The 25421-nt window shown below is 41.0% G+C and overlaps 1 protein-coding gene across 29 annotated transcripts in view; it reads left to right on the top strand.

Moving 5' to 3' along the window:
• Nucleotides 1-25421, top strand: part of RBFOX1 (RNA binding fox-1 homolog 1) — a 1703141-nt gene that overhangs the window by 1566808 nt on the left and 110912 nt on the right. For 28 of the 29 annotated variants that reach the window (XM_044936027.2, XM_044936024.2, XM_044936021.2 and 25 more), the window contains 4 exons: nt 2642-2695; nt 10994-11086; nt 12839-12899; nt 23006-23059. In XM_044936027.2, the coding sequence (XP_044791962.1) occupies nt 2642-2695; nt 10994-11086; nt 12839-12899; nt 23006-23059 (262 nt within the window). The remainder of the gene's footprint in view (nt 1-2641; nt 2696-10993; nt 11087-12838; nt 12900-23005; nt 23060-25421) is intronic. The other variant, XM_044936025.2, reaches the window with a different exon arrangement.

Raw genomic sequence — 25421 nt, 5'->3', positions numbered from 1 at the left:
TTTTTTTAACCATGGAACTCACTTCACCTTTAAACGCAAATCTCGCGTTTCTCAAATCTGAAAATCATCTTCTCTTTTTAACAGTTTTCTCTGCCCAAATCTAGGGCATGGAAAAAGCAATAGAACCATCTTGTCTTCACCAAAAGAATTCCTAAGTGTCCACTGATCGCAGGGTGAGGGAGTTGTGTGTTTCCTGGTATGTCCATAGGGCATGCTAGGCATGGAGGCCTTCTGTCTTCTCTCCTGGTTGAGCCTTCTCTTCTTGGTTTCTTTCTCTCCTTCTCCCTGAAGTCGAGAAGCACAATAAGAAGCTCAGTAAGAAAAATTCAGGTCTGTAATCCCCAGGCTGAGTACATATCCTGAGGGATGGGCACCTTTCTGTGGCCCAGGATGACTTAAGCTTTGGATTTCTTTTTCTCATAGTCAGAACTACTTTCATTTCAAGGTTTTAAGCTATTTATATTCAACTGGAGTCTGCGTTTTTCTCTTTCCGAGGGAACATAGATTTATTTGTATGTTCCAGAGGATAGTATCTATATATTCTTCTTTTTTTTTTTTTAATCTCAGTAAGATCTTCTTGGCGCTTATAGTCTGGGTCTCTCAGTATCCTCTGAGTGGGGCACATCGGTCAGGCAAGCTGCCCCCAGTTCTCTGGATTCTAATTGCTTGTTCCCTTCCTCTCCTGCCCCTCCCACCCCATCACCCTGTCCTCTGCGACACAGAAGCTGCTTAAGGCTTCCCACCCAGGGGAGAGAGACAGAATACAGCATTTCCTAGGGTAATAAAAGATGTAATAAAAATACCCAGGCTGCAAAAGCAAAAAGCAAAAACTTTGCTGTTGTTGTTCAGTTGCTCAGTTGAGTCCAGCTCTTTGCGACCCCATGGACTGCAGCATGCCAGGCACCCCTGTTCTTCACTGTCTCTCAGAGCGTGCTCAAATTCATGTCCACTGAGCTGGCGATGCTATCTAGCTATATAGCTTTGACTATATGGACCTTTGTCGGCAAAGTGATGTCTCTGCTTTTTAAGGAAAGTTCCAAATCAGGGAAAAAGAGCCTGGAAATATTACTTTCTGTAGTTCTTTACATGTATTTTAATCCCTAAAACAGGCATTTGCTCTTAATTCTGCATCAGGGTAAAATTTCTATCTGATTTTCCCCTGGGCCTTGTCACTTACTTTTATGCCACCCTTTCTTACCTACCTTTATGTAGAACACACCACACTCAGAAAATGCCCACTCAACTTCATGCAATCTAAGAAAACGGAAAGAATTCCAGCTTCAGGGGACAGGATTTTGGATTATCAGATGCTTCTGGTTCAGGGCCCTTGTTCTCATTTTTTTTTTTAAGTATGAATCACAGATTTCTTGATGTGTATTTGTCAGGAGGACTACAGGAAATAGTCAGTCACTAGTTGGAGAAGGAAATGGCAACCCACTCCAGTGTTCTTGCCTGGAGAATCCCAGGGACAGGGGAGCCTGGTGGGCTGCCGTCTCTGGGGTCACACAGAGTCGGACACGACTGAAGCGACTTAGCAGCAGCAGCAGCAGTTGTATTAAGTTACAAAATATAAAACACAGCAGTTGCATGTGATTTCAGATAGCAAATATTTTAGTAAATTTAAGTATGACCCAAACATTGTGCGGTGGTGGTGGTTTAGTCTCTAAGTTATATCCAACTCTTGCGACCCCATAACTATAGCCTGCCAGGTTCCTCTGTCCACAGGATTTCCCAGGCAAGAATACTGGACTGGGTTGCCATTTCCTTCTCCAGGGAATCTTCCCAACCCAGGAATTGAACTTGGGTCTGCCCCCTGCCTTGCAGAAATATTCTTTACTGGCTGAGCCGTCAATTAAAGTACCATTGTGTAGGGTATACTTATCCTGAAAAACCTGAAATCTGATGGAACAGCTGTAGTTTATTGGGGAAACTTTGTCGTCTGAAATGTTGTTTCTAGGTTTGAATACGTTGAGTTTCCTGCATTGTTCAGAAAGCCTATTCATGCTAATTGTCTAAAATCTATATGTTTGTTTAACAATATGGAGAATCATCTTGCAAGAAGGACGTTTCAACCTGAGGACAGACAGCTACAGTGATTTCTTGCTTGTAAAGGGTGTCTGTGTAATGGATATTCCTTTTACCTTTACTTCTCTTATATGGCCTGGCTACTCCTGGCTTTTATGAAGCCAAGGTCCAAAATCCTAAATGTCTGATTTTAGCTGGATATTTTAAGTTATCAAAATCCCACTTCACTAAGGATGCTTCATCCAGTGGCTAGTGACACAGCCTAGAAGGACTGTTGTATATATTAGCTGTTTTTAATGTTTGCTGCTCAGTGCCTTGGAAAGCAATCAATCATACATCAAGAAAGAAAACTAGAATTAACCTCTTGCTTACATACTTGGTACTGGGTCCCTAATTACAGTATCTCATATGATGGGTTATGCCACAATATGGAAGTAATACATGCAGTTGTATTTTCTCTTGGTTCAAGTGCATCATTTAATGATAGGAAAACATCAAATGAATAGCCTCGATATTAAAAGAGAGAAAAATTTTGACTTGGGGAACAATTACCCATGCATAATCTGATTGACTCTGTTTCTCTTCTTGCTTATAAACTATTTCTATTTTTTTGCAGCAATTTGGTAAAATCTTAGATGTTGAAATTATTTTTAATGAGCGAGGCTCAAAGGTAAGCAACTTAATTCACTTTAGAATTGTTTAGCTTTATTTTGAAATGCTTGTTATAAATACGGGGAAACAACTGCACTGCTTTAATCAGCACGTTGTGAAAATACACTTCCATGGGAATTCCTTTAGGGACCATCCCCCCCACCCCACCCCCGTTTCCAAAATGGTGGGGAATACACTGGATTCAATTTAAAATGTATAAGGGGGTATTTGAAAATTGCTGTTTTATAGATGTCTATATATCAAGTTTCCAGAGGAAAACTACCCATGCTTAAAAAAATAATGTTGTTGCTACATTTTTGTTTTTCAGTGATAATTATGTTCTTTATATTAAAAAGTGAGTTCATAGTCTCATGAGCAGGTAAATATGTGATTATTCTGTATTAATAAAGTGCAGTTATTTTCCTGGGTTGTAGGGGAGAAAATCTCATATACACCAACCTTTTGAATGAAATTTAATCCATTAGCCTGTGTACCCAACCCCATTTTGCAATTTGCCATTGCTCTGAGTTAGCTTTTCCTAGGAAACCAATTTTTAAGTAGATTTTTCTTACAAGTAACAGTGTTAGTAAAAATCAGAGGTTAGGGATTTCCTTGGTGGTCCAGTGGTTAAGACTTCACCTTCCAAGGCAGGGGGTGTGGGGTTTGATCCCCGATCAGGGAACTAAGATGCCACCGTGCCTCATGGCCAAGAAAAAACAAAGCATAAAACAGAAGCAATATTGTAGCAAATTCAATAAAGACTTTAAGAATGGTCCACATTTAAAAAAATTTTTTTTTTTTAAATCAGAAGCTATATGGGTGAACTCCAGCATCTAAAAAATGCAAACATATTGATAGGAAAAAAAAAAAAAAGCCGCCAAACTCTTCTGAAGCATCTTCTATGTCAGTGATCATCTAAGACCAGTGCTCACACCAGCAGCAACATCTGGAAATTTAGCAGAAATGCAGAGTCTCAGGGTCCAACCCAGACCTATTGAATCAGATCCTCTGATATTGGGGCCCAGCAATCTGTGTTGTAACAAGCCTCCCAGGCTATGGTTAAAGTTACACATCCTGTGTCTCCTTATTCTCAACACACGCCCAGGCTTCATTTGAATGCAGACTACCCCTTTGCCCATTGGATTTCATGGTGGCTCAAGTGTCCTCTTTTTATTTGCACTCACGGAAAACGCAGGAGCCATCATACTCTCCCTGGACCAAAGTGGTGCTCCGGGCAGAGCAGCAGATGCTGTGAGGAAGGTGAAAAGAAGTGAAAGTCACTCAGTTGTGTCCGACTCTTTGCAACCCCATGGACTATACAGTCCATGGAATTCTCCAGGCCTGAATGCTGGAGTGGTTAGCCTTTCTCTTCCCCAGGGAATCTTCCCAACCCAGGGATCGAACCCAGGTCTCCCGCATTGCAGGTGGATTCTTTACCGGCTGAGCCACAAGGGTGCTGCCAAAGACTTGGATATTGACATCAGAGCCTAGGAAGTGAACACAGCCAGTAACTCCGCCTGGCTTCTGGTCCCCTAGGAACGTTCAGCTTCCTTCTCACTTCCCCAGACTGTGAAAGAAAAAATGGAGAGAAATTCATTCCCAAACACAGAGAGATCGCAGGTTTAGCCCCAGAGCTTTCCTTACAGAGACTGTTTGGGACAAGCCAGTATCCAGAAGTGTTACTTAGAGGAACACGTTTTGGGACTTCCCAGGCGGTCCAGTGGTTACGACTCTGCACTTCCACTGCAGGGGCTGCGGGTTTCATTCCTGGTCAGGACGCTAAGGTTTCATACGTCATGTGGTATAATAAAGAAGAATGGGTTTTACCTAAGGGCGGGGGTGCAAAAGCCAGTCTTCTGGGTATAGGAACCACCACCTCCCCACAAAACAATCATTTATGATTCCTTGGACAGCCTGCATAGGTTTTGTGTTAACTGACTTAATGGTAACTGAATTGTATTAACTGAATAGGAGAATGCTGATTGAATTGAGGAAAGAAAATGCCAGTATTCTCTTTGCCACAGCCAAAATGGTGTTGTGATATGCTGGATGAGTAGAAAAAAAGAAAAAAAATCAATTCATTAGTCTCTGAAGTTCTGCTACTTTAAGGGCCTTGTCTTTCTGCTCTAATTTCGGATATTTACAGTAATCCTTATAATATGTCAGTAGTTTGACCTCCAGGCTGGGGGAAAATAAGCTAACTCTTTTTCTGCTCTGTTATGAAAAACCATTACAGGGACTTTTTCTACATGTACAAAGCTACGTACATTAAGAGAAAAACGTGCCCGATCGTTTTCACTTATGACAGGTGTATTCTGGGTGAAATTGTAGAAGAGGACATGGAAAGTTGGCCAACTTTCTTTTAATCCTGAGTCCAAAGCACTACTGCCTTTAAAGTTTTCTTTTCTAAATTCATATTTCACATATATTTTGTTTTGTGACTTGCCAGTTGGAGGAAACTCTTTAATTTTTTTTCCCAGAGTTGTTTGAGGACATTAGAAGAATATCATTTGTTATTCTGAAAGTACAATGGTGATGCTATTTTTAAGATTTCTTCCGTCATTCCTGTGATGAGCCTGTCTCTGGGTCTTTAGGAATAAGACCATTTAAGTTTGCCACATCCAGAGACTGATTTTGTGAAGCTGCTTTTTTTTTTTTTTTTTTTCATGAAGAAACATTAAAAATAGCCTCTCTCAGTGGGTTTGCGGAAAGAACCAGTCTTGCAGGTGTCGGAGCTGACTGGTACCACTGGAGTGTCCTGGAGACACTGCAACTGGGAACTGCGGAATGAAGGTAGCAGCCCACACAGGAATATCTTTCATAATTGAAAGGGGAAGTGTTAAGTCACTCAATCATCTCGAGCTCTTTGTGACCCCCCTGGACTGTAGCCTGCCAGATTTCTCTGTCTGTGGAATTCTCCAGGCAAGAATACTGGAGTGGGTTGCCATGCCCTTGTCCAGGACTTGATGTTATCCTCAATGGGAAAAGTCGTATGGAAAGAGACATTTCCATTTCAATGGTCGAGAAGCCTCCACCGTCGGAATGACCTCATTTTCATCATTTGATGGTGGAGAAGCAGCCAGGAAATGGGAGAGCCCTTATGAGCTAGGAGCTCACCTTCGGGCCATTGTCTTTGGGGAGCTTCCCCGGGACAGTCACTCAATGCAGAGTGAGAATGGCTGTGTGTTCTGGGGGTGGTTGGTGTGTGTGTGTGTTTGTGTTTGTGTGCATGCGTGCATGTACACCTGTCCATACACAGGCAATATCTATATTATCCTGAGAATATATAATGTACAAGTTCATGTGTATATGGATAGCAAGTAAGCAAGGAAATCACATTTTAAAAGGATCTGGCCAGACTTTGAAAATGCAATAAGCTGGCATTTCGGGGGATGAGAGATCCTACCATTCAAGCTTCCTTTTAGGAGATTTTAAAACATTGTGTTTACCTCTGAAACATTTTATCTGGGGGGATAGACAGAGATGGCTGTGTCTTCATAGACCTGGGAAATGTGCAGTCTGCTCTTTGATTCAGTGGTATCTATAGTACTGGCTTGGGCTTCCCTTGTGGCCCAGTGGTAAAGAATCCTCCTGCCAATGCAAGAGTCGAGGGTTTGATCCCTGGGTCAGAAAGATTGCCTGGAGAAGGGAATGGCAACCCATTCCCAGTATCCTTGCCTGGGAAACCCCAAGGACAGAGGAGCCTGGCGGGCTACAGTCCATGGGGTTGCAGAAGCATCAGACAGGACTTGGCGACTAAGACAAGAAACACAGACTTGGTTTCACTCCGGTACCAGGCTAGTGAATCGGATGTGAGATAGACAGAAGTGCTTCCTGTCCTCAGACTTCCCTAAGTATCTGAGAGACAGATCCTTAAGACAAACAAGTATGATACAGTTTGCTATGTTCCCTGGTGAATGAGAGGCTGCTGAGACTCCAAGCAGGCAGACCCATCTTGTTGAAAGCCGGGAGGGCTTCTGGGAAGAAGGGGCATTTCAGCTTGGAGAGAAAGATGAGTAAGACATGCCCCAGGGGAGGGAAGGAAGAAAGATGGTTTTCCAGGGAGAAGGGGCTATGTGGAGAAAGGTGATTGGGAACAAGTGTGCTGTAAAGCCCTTAGTCCCACAGGAAATTGAGTCTTCAGACCCTTATTCAACAGCTCCTCCTCTTCTAGGTGATAGGAACTCTCTGTACCAGAAACTGGAGGAATCGAGTTTTCATGTAAGATGAAAAGTCAGTACAGCATCCATCCTGGGTGCTTCAAAGCCTTGATTTGCACTCTAAATTTTGTATGTGTGTTACTACAAAAATATAGCCCACAAGACTAAAAGAGAAAAATAACTGGGATACAGGAAGGCCAGAATGTATGTTTCACAAAAAGATGGGAAAATGAGTAAGTCATGGCTGGTCCATGTTAGGGTTGCCATTATCGGCCTAGGGGTCAGGCCTTCCCATCACAGGGCACAAACATCATAGATGTCTTCTGCAGGACTATGCCTTCTCTCAGCCACCTCCCCACCACCACCGCCTGAGGTAAACCTTGGGAAGTAGCCTCACTCTTCCAACTGGCTCCTCCCTGCCCAGTGTAGCCTCCCCTGCATCCTTGACCTTTAAATGTGCTCCTTACAGCGTACTCAGATCCTGTGTTCTCCAAGCCAAATCCAAAAGGAGCTTCTTTTTGAAACTGAGATTAAAAAAAAATATTCAGAGTAATTATAAGAATATTCTAAGTATTTCATTTTGCCAAAGACAGAATACTGACCATGAAGTGAAAGTGTTAGTCACTCAGTCATGTCTGACTCTGCAATCCCATGGACTGTATCCTCTGTCCATGGAATTCTCCAAGCAAGAATACTGGAGTGGGTAGTCATTCCGTTCTCCAGGGGAACTTCCCAACCCAGGGATCGAACCCAGGTCTTCCACATTGCAGGCAGATTCTGAGCCACCAAGGAAGCCCACTGACCAAGAGGCAGGGCAAAAGAAACAAGCTTCGTTGCCACCTACTTTCAAAGTTGCCAGCACCTGTGCCTGCTGGAGTGGGTGCCTGAAAATGGCCAGGTGGCAGTCTGCCTGGCCACGGTGTGGCTCCCCAGATAAGCACCTGGCTATCTTCTGATCCAGGGATGTCACATCCCTTCTTGGCTGGGTGGAGGTAGGATGGTCCCATGGGACAGGTAGGACCTGCCCTTTGGCATTTGGGTGACTGTTTCTACAGCAAGGTCTTCATGAACCCAGCTTTGCCACATTTCAGCTAGGCTTCTCAGCAGGCTGAAACGAGATGTATTGAACCATTCAGAAAAAAAAAAAAATGTTTAGCAGAAAATATTAAGAATAAGAATAAAAAAGAATCAATATATTATTTTTATTTAAAAGCAAAGTGAAAATGGAGTAGGATTCCTCTTTCGTTTATGAACTTGGGATTCAGAAGAGATTTCTACTTCTACTTTCATCTCTCCCTCACATACAAGATGCAGATTTTAGGCCAGTGTGGTTTGCCTAGGATTTAGATTGGAATCATTCTGACTCTATTTGTGGGGATTGTGTTATTCAAGTGGGTCGAGTGTTCAGTTCTTCCCAGCACTGCATTGACAATGACTGTTAGGACCCATTAGCAGCAATAATGCCACCAAATCCTCCATTGGTATATCACATTGGACTGTGAATTTCCTTTCTTAGGCAAGTGGGAGAATTGTCCCAGATAGAGTCACAGTCCTCGTTTCCCTAATTATTTATTAAATGTATGGCATGGCTCAGGATGCTAGAGCCTTGGTCTTAGAGGTCAGGAGGAGAACATTTCTGTGTGATTTTGGCTGATTCCTACATTTAAGATCTGAATCACCAAGTCAAATAGATATTCACCACAAAAACCCACTCCACTCCCTAAACTGCTCTGTAGAAACTGGCAATGTAATTCTGTATAGTCAAAGCTATGGTTTTTCCAGTAGTTATGTACAGATGTGAGAGTTGGACCATAAAGAAGGCTGAGCACTGAAGAATTGATGCTTTCCAACTATGGTGCTGGAGAAGACTCTTGAGAGTCCCTTGGACTGCAAGGAGATCAATCCAGTCAATCCTAAGGGAAATTAACCCTGAAGCTGAAGGCCCAATACTCTGGCCACTTGATGCAAAGAACCGACTCATTGGAAAAGACCCTGATGCTGGGAAAGGTTGAAGGCCAAAGGAGAAGGGGGCGGCAGAGGATGAGATGTTTAGATAGCATTACCAGTTCAATGGACATGAATTTGAGTGAACTGCGAGAGATGGTGACAGATAGGGGAGCCTGGCATGGTGCAGCCCGTGGAGTTGCAAAGAGTCAGACACTGCTTAGTGACAGAAGAAGTCATGGAAACCCAATTGCTGGACCACATAGGTAACTTTTTCGGCAAACAGATTTCTGGGCTCCACTCTGGGATTCTGATCCAAGAAACATGTGTCAGGGCTTAGAAATCTGAATGTTTCATATGCCCCCCTGTTCTTTCTGATGTATAACTGAATCTGAGACCCAGTGGCCAAATCAGAGGCATCAAATGGTACCAACCCTCCAGATTTTATTTTTTGCCCATTGAAGTGCTATTATTTCAAAATGAGTCAGCATATATGTTTGTGTACCAAATGTGGCTAATCCCATCAGTGATGAGCAGGACTAAGTAGGGTCTTCCTAAGCTTATAATCTTAGATTAGTCAAATAATTCAGATCTGTCCTTATCACAGATCCTCACTACGGGAAATAGGTAATTCAGTGTAATCCCCCAAGTGAAGAATTCTTTTTTTTTCCCTCTATCAGACCACCATCTCTAATCTAACTTGACTACATCCATAGCTGTTATCCTCTATGGACGAGCCCATCATAATATTGGAAAGTTCTCCCTTGTTGGAACCCTGGGTAACAGCTCTCTGAAACTGAAACAGCTCTCCAAAACCCTGAGTTTCGGAGATTTTTTTCATGACCTAGTGAGGAATTGAGAGTTAACAAGTTGGTTATGAGCAGCTGAGATTTGTAATTGTTTGTTTTATTAATAAGACTGACTGTCCTACCACTCCAGCTAAGTTTAACACCAATATTTTCCTTTATGTAAAGATTACCTAACACAAAGAGCAATCTTGGCACATTGCATTATTTTACCCTGTTTATACTGTGAAGACCAGAAAGAGCTGGGCAGATTTACACTGGAATGATTTCAAACGGTTGGTGTATATTTCTGAACAAGATGTACAAATATTTTTAGGGGTTTTAAAAATAATGTGTCATAATTTCTGTAGTCTTCTTAGGAACAGTGTCAGTGAAGAAAAAGGATGGATTTTGACAATGTGATGTGTAGGGGGTTGTTTTTTTTTTGTTTTTTTTTTGTTTTTTTTTTGAGGCTGAAATATTAAAGCAAAATATACCAGTGGTGCAGAAAAGAGTGCATTTGTTATTGATCAGTAAAAGAAGTACCTAGAGTGTTACTGTAAATACTATTCTATTAAAGGAGGTTTTGAATTTTCTAATGTCTTAGAACTTTACCATATGTATACACATTTCTGTTTGGGGTTAGTAAAGCAGTCCAGAAAGCTGACAGTTTCAGAAGTACTTATGTCATTTGAAGGGTGAGGGAGGGGATATAAAAATGTTACTTGACCTGTTTGCATTAGCAATCAATGGGTGTTTATTTCTATTCATTTCATGGGATTATTTTGTTGATTTAGAGCCAAGAGTTTCAGATTTATTAAAAAAAAAAAAAAGGTCTTTCCCTTTTTTTTTTTTTTAGGCTTCTAATTTTTATTTTTTGAGACATAAAGGCTGTAGACTTGACAAATTTGAATAACCCTAAAACTGCATGGAGAAGAGATGGTCTTAAAACCACACGGCATGACTCTGTAGGCGATGTTAGAAGACTGGCGTTCATTGTTGAATTCTGTGCACACGTTTTCTTTTCTTTTCTTCTTAATTTGCATGTCAAGAGAGTGATTCCCTTTTTTTTTCTCCCTCGTTATTTCATTTTCTTCTCTGTGAAGACACTGTACATTTATTTTGATCTCATTTTCTTTCCGTTAGATTTCTTTTCTTCTGTAGTGACATTTAGAAAGGTATTTTGGGTATCATTGTTTGAATTCTCCAGGGGTGACAGCTAACGGGGTGACAGAAAACAAAAATCTTGTTCACATTTGTCGCTTACTTATTGCACATTTTAGTACTCTTATAATTTCTCTAATTTGCATGTTACAGAACGGAAGCCAGGACAAGAAATAGAAATTAAAGCGAGAGAACGTTCCGCAGTGGTCGTTGACTGAAAATAATAATCTGCATGTTGTTTTCCCTTCTCCCTCCTGCATGTAGGGATTTGGTTTCGTAACTTTCGAAAATAGTGCCGATGCGGACAGGGCGAGGGAGAAATTACACGGCACGGTGGTAGAGGGCCGTAAAATCGAGGTGCATGTCCAAAATATTTTCCTTTTCATCTTTTTGATAAGTGTCTGCCTCACGCTCATTTGTTGTTTCAGATGCATCATTGTGTCTTGTATGTGACCCTATTCCCTTCTCATTGTTTATATATATATATATTTATATATAAAAAGGAAAACTGGCCTTACTTTTTTTTTTTTTAATTTTCCTTTATTATGTTACTCTTATTACTGCTGAAAGGTGGATGGCAAAAGTGAGACAAAAGAAAGGTTAATCTGAAAGGTTGTTTTTTTTTTTAATTCTTATTTTATTTTTCATGTCTTATAACCAATGGGTGCAGTAGATTCCAAGCAGTGGAGAGAGTGTTGCAAAACAAATTATAGAGCAGTTTTCTGTTTTTGTTTTCCTTTTCTTTTCCTTTCTTTTTCTTTCCATTGCAGGGCTGATGAGGGATCCACAGTGGTGTGCAAATTAAACCAAATTGTGAAATGAATAGCATTTAAGAGAGTTGTTGGGGGAAAAAAAAAATGAGAGGTCTTTGTCATGAAACCTTTCATTTTTTTTTTTCTTTTTAAGAAGCCAGTTTCAATCTTTGTATTCTTTTGCTAACAACGTGAACCAAACAGGATTTCCTGTTCAATATCTGGTCCTTCTTCATGAAAAAAAAAAAAAAAAAAAAGAAAACGCTGAAATTCCTATACTCAGAATCTACTCTTTCTACCACTGGCTCTCCCTCAAAATGACCATAGGGTCGTATTTGTTAAAACTTAAAAAAAAAAAAATACCAGTTAAAAATGCTTTAGTCTTTGGAGTAAGATGTTGCATATTTTGCCTTTCATTTCCCCCCACCCTCGACGATAATCCTTAGGCCCCTCACCAAACTCTCAGTAACCATGGTAACTGTATACAAACCCATGCTGGCGATGGTGGTGAATGGTAAGTGGTGAAATCCATCTGCCGTTTCACGTATTTAGTGCTGATATATCTCTATACATATATATACCACGTGAATTTTTTTGACTTGTTGTATTAAGTTTTCTTGATGCTCTATTTTTTTGGATATTGGTACGCCTGTAACTGAGTGTACGTTCTAAGCTAGCCTGGGAGGCACTGACTGGATTGAGATATGACCAGTGCACATCTTACTCAGATTGTTAACTCCATATTGTGTTAAACAATGCACCCTCTCTTTTATCCTTTTGTTAGCTGTGACTTTAAAGCTTGAATGATTTTGTTAATTCTTGCGATGTAAAAGGCTCTTGTTCCAAGTGTTGAATGCTAGATGTTGCTTCCCCGATGGTTCTTCCCCCTTAAAGTGTTGCATACGGCTAAAACTTGTTTGTCCTTTTTTTGACATTTATGTTCCCTTGTACCTTGTCTCTCCCCTCTTCTCCTCCACTGCATGTTCCTTCATATGAACCTTATTTTATGTTTAAAAAAATATTTATTGTTTCTGTGTTACCATGGAGTACACGCATGCTTTTCAATCTTCAATTATGCAGTTCCTTTTAATTTGCTTTTACTGTCTCCTTATTAAACTTTTAAATGATATGACATTGCTTTATTGAAATGATTTGTTAAGTTAAAACGGTTATGAAGTAAATGTAATTATAAAAATGTATGATTTTGTTATGCACCTACTGCCTTTTATAAATTAAAATGCATTTTAGTTTTTGTTTTTTGTTTTTTAATAAGTAATCACAGTCATAATGCATGCAACTAATTGAACTGTGGACTGGCCCTGGAATATGTGCTGATTTGAGTTTTCTATGTACATAGGTAAATAATGCCACAGCACGTGTAATGACAAATAAAAAGACTGTCAACCCTTATACAAATGGTAAGTAGAGTTTGGCCTCTTACAAGAAAATGTCTCCAGCTCAGAATCTATTAAGGAATTTAACTGGGGAATCTGTGTCAACAAGCCATATTTGCTTCGGCATGGCTCCTGTGTCTTTGCTGCTGACCTGCTACAGTGGACCACTTAAATCAGTAAGATAAATTTCATGACAAAGGCAAATTTAGTTTTCAAGTGAAGAGTGAATGTTCATCTTTCATTCTCTCTGGAATAACTCCCATGTGGGGTGAGATGCAGAGGAATTATTTGAGAATTACATGGGTGGTTTAATTTATTGTAATTAGAATGAGTTGATGGAGGATGGACATTTTGTTTGTTTCTCCCTTAATCATCACCTGCTCACTGATCACTCATCATTCCCGGAAGTGGGACTGCAGCATTTGGTTCTGGCTTTGAATCTTCTCTGGAGCTATTAGACTTCTGAAGTCCCTTGGAGGGTCCCTCATGATGACTTGTGCACTGAGAACAGAATGTATGAGTGTGTTACACACCTCTCTGAGTTACCAAGTGGCATTTGGGGCAAGGGAGGATGTTCATTGTGTATTGCAGACCCCTTCAGGACAATGCATCTCTGCCCTTGCTCAAGAGGAAAACATCTCAAAACACTTCATAATAAGGACTTACAAAATATGAAAAATTATTAAAATATTCACACATTTTGGTGTTTTAATCCTCAGAGAAATGTCTCAAGATATATGGTGGGAGGGGGTGGGGCAGGAGAAGATGTCATATGCTAATCACATGCTTAGTTGTACCAAAGTTAGAAAGAATGTAATGTAGTAAGTTAAAGAGTTTCCTGGGATACAATGCTCATTATAATGAGTAGGATGAAGACTACAAAGGGGCTCGTAATGAATGAAAAGTTTTAAAATAAAAGAAATTGTATGTAAATAGCATGATTTGAATTAAGGTAGGCATTACCCCCAAAATGTTTATGGTTGAGTTGCATTGTGAGAATGGAAGGTGTTTTTCCTCTGTTTTACGGATTTTAAAAAATAACAATTTCATTACAATCTTAAGGAAAAATTTATGGAATTTTTATTTTAAACATTTTAATTACACATGAAACATGAAAATACAGACATTTAGAAAAGAGAGAGAGGGAGGGAGGAAGGGAGGAAGACAAGGCTAACATATATTTTGAATGAAACCACTGCCATGTTGGTTTCCCTCCTATCCCCTCGGAAGGTGCCACTGTTACAGATTATTATCTATATTTTATTTTACACTTTCTTGTGTACATGTGTAATAAGTACATATTTATAATACAGTGGCATGTGTGTGATTTTTATATGAATGGTGTCATGGTATACACATCATTTCTGATTGACTTTTACAAATCAATATGGAGTTCTTTCAGTGCAAATACATACAGACTACATTCGTTCTTTCTAGTAGTTACATAACATTCCATACAAAGGGTTTATTCCCACCTTACATACTGATTGACATTTTTTTTTTTCTGTTGTAAACAATACTACTGTCATTTGGTAGTTTTGTTTTTGTTTTTCTTCTTTCTTAATTAATTTGTTTGGTCTGATATTTTAAAGGTGCACTGTTAAACAAAAATATCCCCTCAATGTGATAGAACTCTAAGGTGTAAGACTGGAAGAGTTACTTATTCTGCTAACCCATTTTTTCAGCTTTCAACAACCCAAGACAAATCCTGAAATGGTATAGAAAAATTCTGCAACAGGCTTTGCATGCCCAGTGCTGAAATGAAGCAAACCTCTGATTTAATGTGTCATGGAGTCTTTCTACTTGGGTAAAAATTATAGCTCTGCAACTTGCCAGAGTTAGTACATGCTGGCACAAATCTGACTGTGGGGCATTTTCTCTAATTATGAAGTAGCAATTGTGTGTGTGTGTGTTTGTACCGCACATGCCTAGGCATAGGTGTTCATGTATGCTGCTGCTGTGAGAAAATAAGGCAAAGGAAGCCAAATATTCCTTAAGCCATATGTAGGCATATTTATTTTAAAGAGAGGGTTACTGATCAGTGTCATACCTAGTGGCTGAAAACTGGACCTGTGGTCCTTGGAGACACAGTTCAAGCCACAATGAACAGTCAACATTTCTGGAATACTGACTATATGGCATTATGTTAAATATTTTAAATGCAGTGGGTCCACATAGTGTCTTATAAAGAAGACATAGTTATTCCTGTGGTAAAGATGTAAAATCTGAGGCTAGTGGAGATGAAGTAATTAGTGACATCTTTTCCTTTTATTATGACATAACAAAATCCTATGGCCATGCCAGGTGTTACCAGTGCATCACTTTTACCTGTCATTTTGCAGAACTGCACTCAGGCAACCAGCTACAAGAACAAAAAGATTATTCAATGTGCAGCCCCAAACTCCTGCATCCTTGGCAAGTGCTAGTTTGCTCAGTCATGCCCGACTCTTTGCGCCCTCATGAACTGTAGCCCCCCCCAGGCTCCTCTGTCCAGGGAATTCTTCAAGCAAGAATACTGGAGTAAGTTGCCATTTCCTACTCCAGGGATCTTCCCAACCCAGAGATCAAACCCGCATCTCCTTTGTCTCCTGCATTGGCAGGTGGATTCTTTACCACTGTGCCACCTGGGAAGCCCATGTGTTGGCATAAGTATTTCTTATCCCATTACGGAGGACTCTGCATTCTTAGTTTCTGGAAATAAATCGCATGGGTCTCTCACCTGTATACCTGAAAGAGGACACTCAAGGGGTTATCCTGTTACATAGACTGTTTACGTTACCTAAATGGGGAATGATAGTCACAGTAGAATTGACTTTAAAAAAAGAAAATTCTAACTGTATAAAGACAGTTGGTTTCTGTAGAGGAGGTCATGAAGAATTTTACTATTCAAGTAAAGGATTCTCAACACTTTATCAATCCTTAATTCATGAGTGCCATCACTACAAATAAAATTTCCCATAAAATGCAATACAACATTCTGGAAAGATAGGGGCCCTCTTAGATCCTTGGACTTCCCTGGTGGCTCAGACAGTAAAAGCATCTGCCTACAATGCGAGAGACCCAGGTTCAACCCTTGGGTTGGGAAGATCCCCTGGAGAAGGAAATGGCAGCCCACTCCAGTATTCTTGCCTGGAAAATCCCATGGATAGAGGAGCCTGGCAGGCTGCAGTCCATGGGGTCACAAAGAGTCAGACATGACTGAGCTACTTCACTTTCACTTTTCACTTTCACTCAGATCCTTAACAAGCATGACTGTGTTAATAGAAAATTTTATCACCCCACAAAAAAGAAAGAAACAAGAAAGTGGTAGCTGTGTGAGATGATGGATATGTTGATTAGCTTGATTATGGAAAGAATTTTACAATGTGTATATATAGCAAATCCACAAATGGTACACTTTCAATATAGACACCAATTATACCTCAATAAAGTTGGAGGGAAAAATAGAAAAGTGAGGATCAATGAAGTCACCCAGCAATGAGAAAATTAAGTGATTTGGGGGATTCATTTGTTAGCTACCTCATTCATCCTCACAAACCATCAAACTCAGGCTTCAGCAAAATTATGGATTTACTCAAGTCATCGAATTTTGATGTCATCTTCAAATGGAAAAGAATCTAGCTATCAGTGCCATCCTCACATTTCATGCATTCCTTTTGGATATCAGTCAATCATCCAACAAAGCGTTAAGCAGCTGCAAAATTTCCAGTGATGAGTAAGACAGGATCCTAAACATGATAGACACATTACTAGGACTCTCTGCTCTAGAGGAGCACAGTTAATAATACTATGAAGGAGGTAGATTAATAATACTGTGGAGGTCCTTTCCCAGGACCTTTGAGCTTGCCTCTAAAAGACTGTGGAATGACATAGAAGAGTCTGGAAAACCCTCCCAATCTGAAAGCTCCATCAAGAGAGAGTTGAGTGGGCTACTTCCATATTGCTGGTTTTTCCTGAGGTCATCAAACCTCAGAGAAGAGTTAGGGTTTACTGTGCTCATTGGAGATCAAATATTTGCTTTGTAAAATAAGTGGAGAACCATAACCCCAGGAATTTCTTCAGTGTTGGAGAAGTGTGAGTGTTGGATGTAGCTTGTTTATTTTCTCAGCATTCACAAGAAGGGTGAAAACTGAACAAAAAGATCTGAAACTATATAGAAGTGGATTTTATATCATCTCTTATTTTTTAGGGATGGTTGACCTGCAGGGGGGAGGCTGTTGAAACATTCTGCATAAGACCTTTCCCAAGTGGGACCTGTAGATATAATGGGACCTACTATATAGGATGTTTGTGGTTATTATGGGAGTAGAAGCTTCCTTGGTGGCTCACCGGTAAAGAATCCACCTGTCTCCATAGGAGACGGAAAGAGATTCGGGTTCAATCCCTGGGGTGGGGAAGATCCCCTGAAGGAGGAAATGGTAACCCACTCCAGAGTTCTTGCCTGGAAAATTCAATGGACAGAGGAGACGGGTGGGCTACAGTCCATGGGGTCACAAAGAGTCAGACACAACTGAGTGATGGAGCACGCACGAACGCTCACAAGCGCACTCACACACACACACACGCACACACAGGAGATGAAATACTCAACACAGTGGCAGGCACGAAGTGCCCTAAAAATGTAATGACATGATAACCTCAATAATAAATAGCCATCTTGTTCCATCTCTTGCTATGATAGTAAGCAGATAGATATACTAGTTTAAGGATCAAATATTCAGATGCCAACAGAGGCTGGCCAGGTAAAATAAACAGAGAAGGTCTGAGAAACTTGCAGCCTTTTTGACTCTCTTTCGTTTTCATACTGAGCAAAGCAAAATAGTTCTCTTCTAGAAGGAAAAAACGGAGAAGGCAATGGCAACCCACTCCAGTACTCTTGCCTGGAGAATCCCAGGGATGGCGGAGCCTGGTGGGCTGCCGTCTATGGGGTCGCACAGAGTCGGACACGACTGAAGCGACTTAGCAGCAGCAGCAGGAAAAAACAGCACAGGGTAGCCATAAAAGATCGCTGATTTTTGGCCCCCAAGCCAAGCATGTAACAGGGAACAGACAAACTGGGGGCTTAAGTGAGGGTGGTCCCTGGTCACCCCAGCAAATTGGTCTGTAGGGAATTCCTAAAGGTGCCATTTCTGCTCATATTTGAAGAGAAGCAAAAATCTTGTATCATAGATGAAATTTAAATGTTGACAATAAACATGTATTTCAAAAAAAGAAAAAGTTACTAAGTGAACCGGATGCAATGTGCAAATGACTTTTCATTTTGGGCATTGCCTTCTGCAGCATTTCAAATACCAGATTCCTGGCATCTGCAGTACACGTCTTTTAGAAAGCCTCAGGACAGTTTTGGAAACCCCTGTCTGGCCTTTAAGGGTGCTTTCTTGAATGGGTTTTCCTTGAAATTCAACTTAGCAAAGCCCTGGAGAAGACATGTGTTGATTTGTTTGTGTGCACGTTCAGACCTGTCTTTTAACACCCTATATAGCCATAGTTAACACGGAGGACCTCAGCCGGTGTTTTCTACAGAAGGTTGGCAGATGACCTTTAAGAAGCTGAATTTAAGGAGGGGAGCACTGATTTGGAGGCAGCCCCTTGAAGCAGGGCTGCAGAGGGGTCCCTCTAAACAGCTCTTATGTCTGATGTGGAGTGAGACCCCCATGTGTCTGGTGTCTGCTCCATTGCCTTCTTGTATGGGGGCTCTGGGAGGCTGGGAGCCATGGGCTTTTATCAGCAATTCTCCCTTTGCTGTAAGCCTCATTGTTCGGTTTAATGTCCTTGATCAAAATCTCTGAATTCGCGAGGCCTGGGGACAAACACAAACTGCCTTAGAAATTAAAACTGGGATAATTTTGTCCGTCTTCCTGACAGTGCAGGCTCCTATCTCCAGCAGGGTGATCCCAAGGGTTCCTTCCAGGTACTAGAAGGAGTGGAAGGGACTAGGAGACCATTTGCATGTGATTTGCATGCATTTACATAAGCCTGCAAGAACCCTGTTCAGTATGAGCAGAGGTGATTTTCAAGAGCTGGATTCTTATTGCCTTTCCCTTGAAGATAGTCACCCCTAATGGTGCCTCCCCTTTTTTTGTAAATGTGTATAAGGAAGCAGGTCATCGATGGTTGGAAGGAGAGCACAGCCAAAAAGGAATGAGTCCATTAGAAAAAAGCTCTTTATTCTTTCAGTTCCTTTAGAGCAAAACTAAGTAAATATTTATGGATCCAAACACACAGTTTTATATGTTGGGAATTCACTTCGGACAGCAGTCAGTCCCGCTCGCTTTACCATCAATTTTAGTGAGGGAGGGTGGTTATAGAAACAATTAAGAGCAAGCGAAGAAAGAAAAAAGAGAAATCTAAGCGGTGTTAACTGCTTTGCAGAAAACAAAGCTGGGAATTGCATCAGGGAACAGCCAGAAGAGTGGGGAAGGGAGAGACATTAGGCAGCCTGCCCTGGAGAAGACGTTGTTGTTCAGTTGCTCAGTTGAGTCTGACTCTTTGCAACCCATGGACTGCAGCACGCCAGGCTTCCCTGTCCTTCGTTGTCTTCCAGAGTTTGCACAAACTCATCCATTGAGTCGGTGATGCCATCCAATCATTTCATCCTCTGTCACACCCTTCTCCTTTTGCCTTCAGTGTTTCCCAGCATCAGGGTCTTCTCCAATGAGTTGGCTCTTCGCATCAAGTAGCCAAAGTATTGGAGCTTCAGCTACAGCATCAGTCCCTCCAATGAATATCCAGTGTTGATTTCCTTTAGAATTGACTGGTTTGATCTTGCAGTCCAAGGGACTCTCAAGAGTTCTCCAGCACCACATTTCGAAGGCATCAGTTCTTCAGTGCTCAGCCTTCTTTATGGTCCAACTCTCACATGCGTACATGACTGCTGGAAAAACCATAGCTTTGACTAGAGGGAACTTTTTCGGCAAAGGGATATCTTTGCTTTTTAATATGCTGTCTGGGTTTGTCATAGCTGGTAAACTTTGAGTACTGGGCAGATTTGTCCAAGCAGAGCAAGCAGTGGGTACAATTCAGAATGCTGTAGAAGGATCTTTGGTTCTTTTGAAAAGATTTAATAGGCCAATATCACCATAGATTGGAGGGAGGGAAACAGTGGTACCAAATAAAGGGACTGGGGTTAGACTATGTGGACTTGTTTGTTGCCATGTACTTAAGAAATAGAAATGTCTAGGCTAGCATGATGGCATTGGTAAGAGAGGGATGTAGAGGAAGTAGAAGTACCTTTTCGAAGTTTAACCTATAGGATTTTTTAATGGATGGTACAGGATATGTGAGGATTAAGGGAGCATCAAGGCATTATTGATCAAGAATTTTGTTTTGAGGAATGAAGCAGATGGAGATGCCATTTGCTGAAGGGGGGTGTCTCGGTGAGAAATCCACTTCAGAGGGAGGAGGGAAATGAGAAGTTAGGTTTCCATGCCTGAGGTATGGTTCAGATGTGCCTTTGTTTCTCCTCCAGTGGGAGTAGAGTAGCTTTATATAAGAGACAGGACCAGTGATGGGAAGAAGGGAAAACCCTCTTCTGATGTTTCCAGGGCTCCCTGAGCAGTATCATTGGATTTCGCTGCTCCCAGATCCTAGCTGGCTTCTTGTAGAGGAGACCTACTCAGTTATCACTCTCAATTAATGCTTTTGACTGTAAGATGGCACGGATTTCCTGAGAAGGGACAGTATTGTTTTGTTTCTTTTATGTTTATATTAATTGAAAGTTTTCTATAGGGAGATTTAGTAAACTGGTAGGTCATTGGTAGATAGATAATGCCATGAAGCTGTGTGCCTAAGAAGATGTCAGGTCAGCTTTGATAAGAGCTGATAAGTTGATTGATCAATCAAAAGACATAATAGAAATGATACAGATGGATGGATGAATGGATGGACGGACAGACAGATGATAGATAGATGCATCCGGCATGAATGAAATTACAGCTTGCCCTCCATCTCCTATTGCTGACGATCCTTCAGTTCTACCATCTCCCACTTTCTCTCCCTTCTCTTCTTGCATGTTCCTTTGATGCCAGCTCCTGGATGCCAGCCATTATACTGCTATCCTTTTCAAGGTGTAAGATTAAAAATGTCTTCTTTATTTTTTGTTTTTATGTGTTATTGGTGTGCAAAGTATTATAAACCTATATAGCCAATTGTGTCCATTGGGTATCTAAGCTAACTTTGTTGGACTTACAAACAAACTGGACTTATGCACATGCTCTCAGAATGGAACTTGTTCATATGTAGGGGAGTTACTCTGTCTTCCTCAGTGGCTACAGTCCATGGGGTCACAAAGAGTCAGACATGATTGAGCACACACACACGCTTCCTTAGTGGCTCAGTAGGTTGTGGCTACCTCTCAGCTGTTCTTATAGGTGCATCACTTGTACCAGGCAATGGGATGGCACACCTCTCCCTTCCAGAAAAAGATCCGAGAGTACTTGTCAGAAATACCTTCTCTCACATCACAACTCGCACCATTGCTTTTTCTCAGGAGCATTTAGTAAAGGACCTCTGGTGTTTAACCTTCAGCCCAAGGACACAGGGTTTCCCATACCTGTCCCCTGTCTTTCAGCAGTTCTATAATAGATGCTTTCACACAAAAAAAAAAGAAAAAGAAAAAACACCAGAAGAAATAGGAATTAATCACTAAACCCTAAAGTATGATCATTTTTTGAGCTGGTGGTTTAATCACCAAGTCGTGTCTTGAGAACCCATGGACTGTAGCCTGCTCAGCTCCTCTGTCCATGGAATTTCCCTGGCAAGAATACTGGAGTGGGCTGCCATTTCCTTCTCCAGGGGATCTTCCCAACCCCGGGACTGAACCTGTGTCGCCTGCATTGCAGGTGGATTCTTTAGCACTGAGCCACCAGGGAAGCCCATAGATTGTTCCCTAAATAGTGTGCGGTGCTTGTGTAGTGCAGATAGCTTCCTGATTTGCAGATAATCTTGTTTGCTATTTTCTTAAGTAGAAGTTTCTAAAGGGCCAGGATTTATTTTACAGAAAATGCACCATGCAGAACATTTGGAAAATTACAAAATTCTGTTAATCCTATATACAGGTTATTTGAAAGTTCTCTTAGATATCATGCATTGACTAAGAATTTGTATGATTCTTGAATTCTTTGAAATGTATTCCACACAATCTATAGTGAATAAATGTCATTTTATTTGGGTTTTAGAAAGCACTTTGGAATTCTATAGGGTCTCTGGGTCGCAATTACGAATGACAATTATTAGAATATAGACGCTTGCTCCTTGGAAGAAAAGTTATGACCAACCTAGACAGCATATTAAAAAGCAGAGACATTACTTTGCCAACAAAGGTCCATCTACTCAAAGCTATGGTTTTTCCATAGTCATGTGTGGATGTGAGAGTTGGACTATAAAGAAAGCTGAGTGTGGAAGAATTGATGCTTTTGAATTGTGGTGTTGGAGAAGACTCTTGAGAGTCCCTTGGACTGCAAGGAGACCCAACCAGTCCATCCTAAAGGCGATCAGTCCCAAATATTCATTGGAAGGACTAATGCTGAAGCTGAAACTCCAATCCTTTGGCCACCTGATGCGAAGAGCTGACTCATTAAAAAAGACCCTGATGCTGGGAAAGATTGAGGGCAGGAAGAGAAGGGGACAACAGAGGATGAGATGATTGAATGGCATCACTGACTCAATGGACGTGAGTTTGAGTAAACTCTGGGAGTTGGCAATGGACAGGGAGGCCTGGCTTGCTGCAGTCCATGGGGTCACAAAGAGTCAGACGTGACTGAGCTACTGAACTGAACTGAAGAATGTTTCTAAAAGAATTCTGTTTTATGTGAGCTTCCAAAATTTTGCAAACTTAATACAAAGAGAGGTGATGGATTATCTAGCAGCAATACATGAAAGAAGAACAAAATATTTAAGTTATTATAAGGGCTCTAGAAAATATGGATATGGGGCAGAATCAATCACCATATCCTTTTCAAAAGGTTCATCTGTAGCTGGTCAGTAGTTTCTGTACTATTATGTAGGCAGAAAATCAAAGAAGGCCATAAATCCATTAAAAAAAAAAGCCAACCCATTTGACTTGTGGTTAACTTGCAATGATATGAGTTGTTGAATCAAATGTGATAACATTTTTGTGTATTTGTTTTAAGGCTGGAAATTGAATCCAGTTGTGGGTGCAGTGTACAGTCCTGAATTCTATGCAGGTAAAGAGTTTCTCTTTGCATGATGTTTTCTTTGTCTTTCCTACATGTGCTTTGCCTGCCCATAAAGAGTGGGTTTCATCAAATAATCTGAACCAATAAATTCCTATCCTCCCAAGTTCTGAATGATTTTTTTTAAGGCAAAACCAAAAGTGTTCAAAAAATCTTAAAAAAAAAAAAATAAAGGGGAATCATGTAAGTTACATTGTGATATAAGCATGGGGCCACGGCCCCTTGTGATGTTTCCCATAGATTTTGCCTCAAAAAAAGCATTGAGATTTTGTTCAAGAGCCTTTGAACAAATGGACAGCTGTTCATGCAGGTTTTCTTTCAATGTGCCTGAATGTGTTTTTGAGCCATACCTTTCCATTTGGAGTTGCATTTTTTTCCCCTTGGCAAAGCAGAGAATTGGATTAATTATCCCAATGATGTGGCAGTGAGTTGGAATTGCAAAGAGAATTATTTAGAAAACTAGAAAAGTTAAGTTCTCCTTCTTTCTCCATTAATCAATGTTCCGTAGTGGTTCCCTTTCTCTCTGCTTTGCCTTCAAGGGTCTATATCTTTCTCCTTGTCCCTTCCTGGCTGCCCACCAACAACCACTCAAATCCTCTGTCCCAGAAAACTTGGTCATCAAATTTGGGGAGAGAGTAACCTGGAAGCAACAGCAGCTGAGACTGGTTTTTTATTTTTTTGCTCGGCTTTGCCCGTTAACTTCTACCAGTTATTTTTCCTGCTCATGAACAAAGCTGCATTGAACATCTGGGATGTTCAACCTAATCAACCTTAGTTGATTTGCCATGTAGAGGGTTGAGAAGAAGTCTTGCTTCGATGTGGCCCTTGCTTTTTAATAAGGAGAAATCAACGACCCATTGGCCTATATCCACTCTTTTGTAATCTCTTGATGGTAAGCCACTCCCCTTGCTTTCTCTCTTCTGCGATGTTCTACATCGATCATTTTCCTGAAAGTCAACACTGACCTTAGTGGATGACAAAGGAGTATAGGAAACTTTAATAGCTGCTCTAGCACAAAAACCAACTTGATTTTAAAAGATGGTAAATCTGGAAAGGCCCAACATGATAGCTGAGTTCCAGATTTTAGATAGACAGTGTTTGGAGTTGTTCTTCATGTGTGAATTTTATTACAAGCCTGGGCTACATCAAGGGACTCTAATAGTGAAATAGTTGTGCTGACTCTTATGTGTGGGGGGCGGGGAGGGACCTAGCTTTGAGACTTTCTACGATTATGTGGTGGGATCCACTTTCCAAGAGGACGTATCACAGAGTGAGGAACGTGGATGTTACTCTCAGGCACCCTGGGATGGAACCCTGGTGTCTCTGCTTACCAGATGTGTGACTCTAGGCAAGTTGCTTAACCTCTCTGTGCCTCAGCGTCTTCATCTGTTCCGTGGGAGATGGTGGTAGTAACAAACTTACAAGTATTTATAAGAATTACATGGGTTGATATATGAAGAGTATTGGTGCATAAACAGCACCAAATAAATGTTGGGGAAATACAGATAAATAAGTTAATGCCCCACCTCTCTGCCATAAGGGGAAAGTTAACTGAGAGCTGATTCTGCTGAATTCTGGGTGACCCACTAGACTAAAAGATTCTCTTCTCAATGTGAGAGAAGACTAGTGCTTCAGGGCTTAGGGTATCCAATCCAGGGGGCACAGACATTGCTGGGATTGCCCAAATCTCCAAAGAAACGAAATCTCCCAAAAGGGCAAGGAGGAAGTTGGAAAGCAGCTTCTGTGTATTTGCAGGTGGTGCCCGGTAAGATGGAGTTGCTAGAATGGAAATGTGGCAGATTTTCTCTCTGTGTGTGTGCCAATGTGCATGTCTTCCCCCCGAAAATAATGAGGTCAAGAACAGGAAGCTTGACACTGTCCTATGAGGAGGTAGAGTATGAATGTGTGAGTTGAATCAGAGAGAAGACAGTACATTTTTTTAGCCCCATGCAATATAATTACTGTTCACCTTTGGCTCATGCAACCAGGAAAACACCAAATATCTCCCTTACAAGTGACTTCAAACCTCTTTGCATGTATGTGAGTGTCTAAGAGGTTGTTAATTCAGAAGAAACCATCCAGAATGACTTACACATACAAGAATAAATGAATCTGCATAACTCTTAGAGTGTTAGAGCAACCATTGAAATGAGCCCTGGGCCCAGCCTCAAAAGTCAGGTCATTGGACTCCAGGGAAAGAATCAGTTATTATAAGGGTTACTATTGACTGAGTATTTTTTGGTCAGGCACTGTTTTAAGCACTTTACCTAACTGAATGTATTTGAATCCTCACAGCAGTTTCCCAAATGTGGAAACTAAAGTCCAAAGGGTTTGCATCACGGAATTAAGATTT

This window comes from Bubalus bubalis, chromosome 24, assembly GCF_019923935.1.
Source record: "Bubalus bubalis isolate 160015118507 breed Murrah chromosome 24, NDDB_SH_1, whole genome shotgun sequence".
In the NCBI taxonomy this organism is placed as follows: domain Eukaryota; kingdom Metazoa; phylum Chordata; class Mammalia; order Artiodactyla; family Bovidae; genus Bubalus; species Bubalus bubalis.
The sequence above is the reverse complement of the archived record's forward strand: the minus strand, read 5'-3'. Positions and strand labels throughout refer to the sequence as shown.